Below are 9,216 nucleotides of genomic sequence, written 5' to 3'. Positions count from 1 at the left end.
ACAAAGTGAAAGTCAATGAAATACCGTTTGCGGCCTTCTTTGCCTGCATCTTCTCGAGTTTTGCCTTTCGTTAATGTTCGTGATTTTCACCTCATGAAAACAACAAAAAATTAGTAAGACAGGAGCCCGCATCCTGTGCAGGGGCATATCGGCTAAAAATGGACAACACAAATCGCTATTGCGCCTTGTTGTAGCTTGCTTTGCAGTCTTCTGATAAACAATATGCGCGTGCTACGCGCATGATTATTTTGATGCAGAAGCAGTCTGCAAGTGTGCACAACCTTTAATTATTTCTCTAATGAAGGCTATGGCAACTGGCATATGACAAATAACCTGCATTCGCAGTGGCATCGAAAAGAAATTCGACATGCATGAAACTCGCCGAAACAACCACATACACGATTCCTATCAATCACTACTTTGCACAGCTATGATATCCTACTTTCAAAGGCCGCTTATAAACCACATCTCGCGTTATAACAAAGTGGCGGATCTGTCGCTACACCTGCTCAGTAGTGAGTTGCTTGCTGATGACACCAAAACTTAACGAAAGTGCAGCAGTGCTTGAGCAAAAGTTCGTGCAAAAGAACTTTCGCGAACCCATAGTTTAGACTCTCCACGCCTCGAAAAGTTTGAGAGCAAAGCTTCTCGTTGTAGCGCCTCCAGTCGAGCACGTTGTTGGCCTTCCAACCAACTTGCCACTGGTAAGGAATGTTAGCAGCCAGTTCGAGGTACGTCATTAGTGGCAGCCAAGCGTCCTCTGACTGCACGTACTTAATTGCTTCGGCAAAGTGATTTGACGAAATGCGTACGCTCAGCGCCGCGTAGAAGAGGTCGTCCAGGAGCACGGCTCTTTGAACGGGAGTAAACACATTGTGGTTTTTGCTAAGCTGCTCCGTGAGAAGTGACGAGTCTACGGGATTGTACAGGACACGAAAGTAGCCGATGCCATCGGCGTTAAGAAGAATCCAGTCCCCGGGAGCGGTAGCAGGGACCTGGAACTCCTGGGATGGAGCAGTCAACCAGGCTACAAAGAAGGGCTCCTGCTCAAGGTCGTTCTGGGCCGCAACCGTCACAGGGAGGGCGTGTGTAGAGGGGTAGGAAACGTTATACAGGTCCCGGAACCTGTCCTGCTGCATCGTCAGAGATGTCGCGTTCCCACGTCGAGATGTAACGAGCGGGTACGAGGGCTCCGAAATCCAAGTTGACAAGTTCTTCCATAGAAGATGGGAAGGATCAATGGCCGTCAGGACGTCTTCAATGTTTGCCGTCTTGTGCGCGAAGTTCCTGAAAAATTGAGTGAGGCAGCCAGAAAAGCTCGTGGACGGAAGCATATGCTCGTACATGCGCAGCACTCCAAAGGCTTTCAAGATGGTGGGGTTCACGTGAAAAGGGAGCTTCTGAGATTGGGGCCTGTGCTTTATGGGCATCGGTTCCAGGTAGAAGCGCTTGGAACTCATCACATGGTATGCTACAAGGTCTTCGATGCCCCACGTCGGATAGAGGACGCTCAAAACCTTGTACACGTAATAAACAGAGAACGTGGCCGAGAGCCAGCGGTCGTCATCCGCCATAACGATAAAGGCATCGAACCATATGGATACCACGTGACGGGCAAGCGAAACGATGCAGTTGTTTCTCATGTTGAGATATCCATGAGTGAGCGAGCATATCCGCTGCTTGACGTCAAGCAGCACTACACACCATTTGGGTGAAACAATTTCGTTCAGTGCTCTGAGGACCACGAGGTGAAGCGTCTTGCACGGGAACTCGACTCCCAGCTCTTTCTCGGAGACATGCACGATCCGGTTTGCAAGTTCTGCGATCCCTGCGAATCCAGGTGACCAGACGCTGACCCTGCCTTGCGTGAAGCTGCTAAGGTTGGTCACCACCAAAGCCAGCTGGTCCGGCGAAATGCTGTCAGTTCTCTGAAATACGCAGAGAACCCGGTCACCACCTGCAGTGTCGTTGCAACCGATCGCGTCTGCGGAAGAAATAGCGACGAACGAACGGGGCCGAATGACGTTCACATCGAAAGTGCTTCTTTCAGTGGCTCGATCGAAACATGGAAACAGTTTGCGAGCGCTTCCAAGCTTGGCGAATGTCCACGCCGTCACTGTACTGGTCGGGTCGCCAGCGTCCGGATAGCTGTCCATGAACAGCAAGTGATGCTCGTCCTGCCTCATTATGCCGCTAAAGGCCACTGTAAGGTTGTAGGTGCTCCCAGACTGGATGTACCCGTAGACAATTCTGAATTCTAGCAGCTCGGAGTCCTCGTTCACGGCGAATGCTACGTCAATGTTGCTACCACTTGCGTCGTGCAGAGAGGCCCTCTTGATATACAGGTCCCCCGAATGCATAGTTATCAGGGACGTGTCATGCGTGCACTCCAGCACCACGTTCACTTCTCCAACAAACATCTGCTGGACGAAATTTGGCGTGATATGTAGATCGTAATGAACCGGGTGCACGGACAAATCTTCGTTCAAGGGCACCGGGTAGCCCCGCAACCTTCCGCTTACTGCCCTGGAACGGATAGGAAAGGCCAAAAGGATGATAGCGAAGAGAGCCAACGGCATAACTATAGTACAAGCAGTGCATTTGATGGCGGTCCACACGTAGCCTCTGCACGTCGTTCGCTTGCTGCCAGACAAGTTCATCTGCGAACTCCGCTCACCATCGTCGGCCGTCATATCCTTGGCTTCTTCTTTCCGCTACTCTTCAATATCGGGGAAATTTGCATCACCGTTATCGACTTCTAACACAAATAACCACCACGCTAGTATTAGCCGGTTTATCGAAGTACCAAAGTCACGATAATATTCTCCTGTTTGTATACTGTGTCGGTTAGTATATCAATTCCGTGAACCTTTCTGCCTTTGTCGTATTCTGGTTCCTGTTTTTTTTTCTCCAGAGCCCCAACAGGTCCACTGTCGTGACGTCCGCGAGAGCACGGGCCGAATAGCTGACAGAGGATAAAGAAGAAGCATTTGATGCCCTTAGCCGAGCAGCCATTCCTTCTGAGGGCGCAACCAAAAAACCGCGAAGCCCGCGTTATGCTGGAACCGCTGAAGACCGCGGCTCTCCTTCCAAATGGCACAAGCGAGGAGTCCACGGGGGAGCAACTGTGTCAGACGTTAGGTTCCTGCACGCAGTACGACTCCCGTTGCTTACGTCGTCGCCATTTCTGCTCGCTTAGTGCCGACTTCCTTTTCCCCTGTGCCTTGAGCCTCATAGGCGTCGCTACCTCAACGGCTTTCGTGGTGTTCTTATGCCTCCACGTGCTGGTCCGCATGAAAGCATCGTCACAGACACCACCCGCACATGCCCGTGCCTCGAAGCTAGACCTGACTGCTCACCACTACGACATACGCCTCGAGACCGACTTGTCTGCCTCCTTCTCCGGCAACCTGACTGTGCACGTGACGTGCCACCGCGCCAACCAGTTCATTACCTTTCTCTCGAGGAACCTCAACGTCAGCGAGGTAAGCGTGAGACGACGCGTGGGCTATGCCAGTGGCTCTGGCGCTGCCGTACTGGCCGGCTGGCAAGCCCCTTTCGTCACGTTCAAGCTCAGCTGGAGCATGGAGCCTCCGGCAGACTATCTTGTTTCGGCGCTCTTCACTGGGGGAATTCACAGCGGTGACCACCGCAGGTGGCCGCCTGGAATGTATCGAGAAGTGGCAGACTCGTACACGACAGTGACATCTTACGTCGATCACCCGCACGTGGCCGCCTTCTTCCCTACTGTGCAGAGCACTAACCTCAGGCCCAGCTTCAGCCTGTCTGTGCTCAAGACCAACGCGAGCACCGTGGTTCTCTCCAGCTGGGATCGGCTGAAAGACGTCCAAGGGCAGGATGGGCAAACGTACAGTGTCTTCGAAAGGACAGCGCCGATCACACTCGACCAGGTTACCGTGGCTGTTACTAACTTGCCAAAGGCAACCGACGGTTTCACGACGCTGCACGTCCACGCTGTCAACATGGCGCGGCTTCAACACCTGCTTGCGTTCTGCACTAACGTTGTCGAGCTGGCGGCGGAGGCCACTGGGATATCTTTTCCCAACAAGGCGCTCGACATTTTGGCCCTCCATAGATTCCCCCGCGCATGCTACTCCACGTGGAAGCTCGTCGTCGTAAGGTCCGGCACATTCAAGGAAGCGGCCGGAGGAAGGTTGCACACGAGCCTCGGCCGACCTTACCTACGTTTGACCATAGAGCTCCTTAGCACATGGTTTGGAAGCTTGATTACAGCAAGCCAACGGTTAGACAATGGTTTAGCCGTCCTTTACGCCATCAAAGTTCTCAAGCTGGCCAAGCCCCAATGGCTACTGGACGACATCCTTCACTTGTACCGATTCGTCGCGCTGTCCATCGTCGATCTGGGCCCGACGCATGAGAAAGTACTGTACGACTACAAGTTACCTGTCAGCGCCGTCTCACTCCTGGCCATGTTCCGTTCTGCTGTCGGCCAAGACAGCTTCAAGGCGGCAACCACCAATTTTCTCAAGAAGTCCGAACGCAACGTTGTTGTGGAAGATGACTTCTGGGAGAGTTTGAAGGCTTCGAGTTCGGTAGAAGATCTAGCAAACTACTCGTCCCTCTGGAGGAGTCAGGAGGGCTACCCACTCCTCACGGTGGTTCGACAGGACGCCGAGACAGTGCACGTTGTGCAGGAGCCGTTCTGTGCACTGGGCTGCAGAGAACCGAGAGGCCGTGCAGGCAGGGGCGATCGGCAGCGGACATCACCAGCAACTGTCTGGCCAGTTCCCATCACGCTGGCGTACGCCAGCGAGCCACAAGATGTGGACGTGACGGCCGTAGTGTGGATGCTGACTCCCGAGGTGACGCTGAAGGCTCCTAACGCCCACTTCGACGACTGGGTGCTGCTGAACGTGGGCAACGAGGGTCTTTACCGGGTCGACTACGAGGACTCCAACTGGAGCCACCTCATCCGCCAGCTGCAGAACGACAGCTCAGTCATCCCCGTGGCGAACAGGGCGCAGATTATCGACAACCTGTTCCACTTGGCCCTCGCCGGTTACAGGCAAGTATACTCTCCTCCTATATCTAAACTCTTAAAGGACTATACAGACACCCAATTTCTGCTCGCGTGTTTTCTTACATAGTTCACCGCGTTAGGTTGATGAACCCGAAAGCGACACAGCGTCAAGAAGAAATCCAATTATAAATTATTTAACGGTCGCTGGTGAATACACCGCGGTGATCCATGTGTTCTAATATCTAACGCATCATTTGAAAGAAGAAAACACGCAACTAAAATTAGGTTTCTATAGTCCTTCAAGGACGGTCACCTGCCTTATAGCCACAGCCAGCAGACGTTGCTGTAATCTGTTAATGCTTGATGTACAGCCTTTGTCAAAAGTTTAGAGCCCATTTAAGGTCTTCGCTTCTAAACCACGTATTGGGCCCCTTCCTGCATCCGTGTAGTTTTTAAGTTACGAAGGGGCAAGGGCGAGAGGTCCCCTCTCCTCTAGAAATTTGGAAGAGTGGTCATGCATAACGAGCCACACAGCATGACCCAGAAAGAAACCTTTTGAGCTCTTTAATTTTGACAATGTGTGTTCGTCATGCAGCACAAGTAAAATAATAAACAGCATAACGGAGTCAAAGCCACACCAGCATGTCTATGAGACGCGTCGTATTGCATAGAGGGATCTGATTTTACTTACACCACCTATAACGCAAGCCTCAGTCGAACGCATTTTGCATTTCGCCTCCATCGCAGTGAGGCTACTGAGAGCCGGTATCGAACTAACAACTCGTGTTCAGCAGCAAAGCATAGCAGTGGCGCAAAAAGTTTGTAGCTCAATATAGCTGGCGATAGGAGCTATACAATCGATCTCTCGTAAACGTCGCTTAAAGTACAGGACGTTCATTTTTTTCTTCGCGTTTAACGTCTTTCCGTCAGTTCTCTGAACACAAGCAAACAATAAAAAAATCGGCAAGAGGCTGGACCCGCATCTATGCGCACAGGTGAGCACGCTTGTCATAGAAGGCTCCAGCGGCCCTCTACGAAACAAAACAAACGAGTAGAAATTTCTTAACTGATGCTCGGTTTCAGAAACCATGCTTGAATTCAAGCGATATAGATATACGTAAGATAAAAATCCGAACACCGTGCGCCAAAAGGATTTTTTCTGTAGCACACAGCTACAGCGCTTTGTAGATTGGTTCCTGCTCATGTGCAGGTTCCCACATACGGAACATTGAAACAATGAAAAGCCCGAAATTCTCCCTTGCATGAGCGTGCGTGAAATTCCTCCACGAACTGGGGGAAGCGTTTTGCAGACCGCACAGGGAAGTTCGACGCACACTTAAATTTGTGGCTGCGTGCTGGGACTTCCAATTAATCAGCTTTTTTTTTTTGAAAGTTGCGTGGTCTGACAACTTTTGTGGGCAACTGTATGTACAGTGCAAGGATAACAAGAATAACGCTTAAACTATACGCCCCACATGCAAGGCATGCATACAACACAACCTCATGAGAAACCTCTAGGGCCGTTGCATAGAAACGCAATACTGACACTGTAATGTTCCTTCTCTGGACATGCACGAGCCGTTCGCCTTTCACGAGGCATGCAGGAAACACCGCGAAAATTTAGGGCCCTCATATTTCTCCGCGCTTGGCGCCTTGTTACGTAAAGTGACAAAATTCACTTGATCGTCGGCAGCGACTGCTGACCGCTCCACAAGGCGCAGACTCTAGTCTGCGCCTTGTGGAGCGTGAAGGGTTTCTTAAGAGGTACTCTAAAATACATAGCCTTCATAGATTACGAGAACGCATTTGACTCAGTTCCAACATCAGCAGTCATGTAGGCGTTACGGAATGAGGGTGTAGAAGAGCCTTATGTAAAAGTGCTGGAATATATCTATAACAGCTGCACAGCCACCATATTTCTACATTAAGACAGTAGTAAAATTCCAATAACGATGGTTGTCAGGAAGGAAAATACTATCTCCAATGTTATTCACCGCTTGCTTACAGCAGGTATTCAGAGACCTGGATTGGGAACAGTTGGGGATAAGAGTTAATAGAGAATACCTTAAAAATTTGCTATTTCCTGATGACGCAGCCTTGCTAAGTCTCTCAGAAGATGGATTGCAAAGCATGATGAATGACTTAGACAGGCAGAGCAGAACAGTGGATCAAACAAGTAATATGCAAAAAACTAAAGTAATATTCAACAGTCCCGGAAGGGAACAGCAATTTACGATTACCAGCGGGACGCTGGAAGTGGTTAGGGAATACGCCTACTTAGGACAGGAATATGACCGCAGATCCGGACCACGAAAGTGAAATAACTAGAAGAATAAGAATGGGGTGGAGCACATTAGGCAGGTACTCTCGGATCACGGATGGCAGTTTACCAATATCCCTCAAGAGAAAAATATATTGACAGCTGTATCTTACCAGTACTCACCTATGGGGCATAAACGTGGAGGCTAACGAAAAGGGTTCAACTTAAATTGAGGACAACGCAGCTATCTATGGAAGGGAAAATGATAGGTGTAACGTTAAGGGACAGAAAGAGGGCAGAGTGGGTCAGAGAACAAACGCTGCTAATGAGATCCTATAGTCGAAATCAAGAGGAAGAAATGGGCTTGGGCGGGGCATGTATTGCGGAGGCAAGACAACCGCTGGTCGCTAAGGGTAACGGAGTGGATTCCAAGAGAAGGAAAACATAGCAGGGGGCCGCATAAGTTAGGTGGGCGGATGAGATTAAGAAGTCTGCGAGGATAAGGTGACCGTGGCTGGCACGGGACTGGGTTAACTGGAGGGATATGGGAGGTGCCTCTGTCCTGCAGCAGGAGTAATCAGATTGATGATGATGATGATGATGATATAGCTTGTGTACTTGTACAAGCATTGCGGCTATATATCGACTGAAAACTGCAGCACAAGAGTCCGCGACATAGGTCATATAACGTCACTACATTCAAATAAAGTTTTCTTCCTGCGTTTAGCGTCGTCTTTACTTCTCTGACAATTCGTTTGACAATTCTTGCAAACTGGGGTCTCTCCGCAGGACTTTCGACATGTTCTTCGCGTCGTTGGCCTACTTGGAGCGGGAGCGCGAGACGTTGCCGTGGACGCACTTCGTGCGGCTGGCGCGAGCCCTGCCGCGCTCCGCCGTCGTGAACCGCACCGCGTGGTCGGCACTGAATCGGCGCATCTGCAAGGGGATCGTGTCGGACCTCGGGTCGACCGCGAGCGAGCCGGCGATGCCTCTCGCCCGCAGCGATTTCAAGTACGACGTGCTACAGTACTGCTGCCAGTTCGGAAACGACAAGTGTCCCGCCTTGTTCTTGATACACCGTCACAATCCTTACCAAAGGGAGGACGATGGTGCCTCCCTTGAGCGTGCTTGAACTGAATCGAAGGCACTGCTCCCATTTTTTTTTTTTTGCGCGTCGTTCTGGAGGGCTTCGATTTATAGCTGGTTCAAGACCAACGAAATAATACCCCTTTGAGCATCGCAATATGCTAATACATACTAAATAGATAAACATACGATGACTGACGCATGTGCATGTTTCACATGTGTACACGACGCAATTTACCCTGCAATGGTGCACGCCAGTTCTGTCACATTAACCGAAACATTCATATTCCCATACTGTGAGGAATTAAAAGCAATCTCCAAAAGATTGGCGCACTTCATTTCCTTTTTTTTTTCTTCGCAGCAGCACGTAAACTTGAATATTGCTGGGAATAACAGCGCGTAGACGAGGGACAAGAAAGAAGAAGACGACAGGTTCTTTCTTGTCCCTCGTCTACGCGCTGTTATTCCCAGCAGTATGTACCAACTAGCTCAACTCTCCGTTTTATTGAAACTTGAATATGCTGAGCACGAAAACGGGGGAGTTTAACAATGCGTGCAGTGTATTCCAATCGAAAGTTGGCTATTGTGTAAACGGAACTATGACGTCGTTGGAACGTTATTGTTACGCGAAAACAGTGAAAAATGAAAATTCTGTTCTCACGAAATAAAAGATGTGACCGCGAACGCTTCGCTGGAGTCAGACTGGGTAGAGGAATCTCAAAGCTATATATTGTAGAAAACGACGATCAAATCGACTTTTATTTTTCTTTAACAGCTCTATATATGCTTTGTAGCTGCATGGCTGCGCTTGGGTGGATGCCAATGGGTAATCACTCTCATCTTAGTCACCGAGGACAGCTCCAAACAA

The 9,216-nt window shown here is 50.1% G+C and overlaps 2 protein-coding genes across 2 annotated transcripts; one reads left to right on the top strand and one right to left on the bottom strand.

The window, feature by feature from the left end:
- Positions 1-456: 456 nt before the first annotated feature.
- Positions 457-2,941, bottom strand: LOC144125905 (aminopeptidase Q-like). The gene has a single exon (XM_077659710.1). It carries the CDS (start codon positions 2,691-2,693, stop codon positions 510-512), a length of 2,184 nt encoding a protein of 727 aa, XP_077515836.1. The 5' UTR covers positions 2,694-2,941; the 3' UTR covers positions 457-509.
- Positions 2,942-2,950: 9 nt separating this feature from the next.
- Positions 2,951-8,394, top strand: LOC144124349 (thyrotropin-releasing hormone-degrading ectoenzyme-like). Its single transcript, XM_077656981.1, has 2 exons — positions 2,951-5,047; positions 8,052-8,394. Exons 1-2 carry the CDS (start codon positions 2,994-2,996, stop codon positions 8,392-8,394), a joined length of 2,397 nt encoding a protein of 798 aa, XP_077513107.1. The 5' UTR covers positions 2,951-2,993.
- The last annotated feature ends 822 nt before the right edge of the window (positions 8,395-9,216 follow it).

Source organism: Amblyomma americanum, chromosome 3 (genome assembly GCF_052857255.1).
Source record: "Amblyomma americanum isolate KBUSLIRL-KWMA chromosome 3, ASM5285725v1, whole genome shotgun sequence".
NCBI lineage: Eukaryota > Metazoa > Arthropoda > Arachnida > Ixodida > Ixodidae > Amblyomma > Amblyomma americanum.
The sequence above is the reverse complement of the archived record's forward strand: the minus strand, read 5'-3'. Positions and strand labels throughout refer to the sequence as shown.

Coding starts and splice junctions, on each gene's coding strand:
- LOC144124349 (XM_077656981.1), top strand. CDS start 2,994: ATGCCCTTAGCCGAGCAGCCATTCCTTCTGAGGGCGCAACCAAAAAAC. Junction 5,048..8,051: donor TTGGCCCTCGCCGGTTACAG/GCAAGTATACTC, acceptor GTCTCTCCGCAG/GACTTTCGACATGTTCTTCG.
- LOC144125905 (XM_077659710.1), bottom strand. CDS start 2,693: ATGACGGCCGACGATGGTGAGCGGAGTTCGCAGATGAACTTGTCTGGC.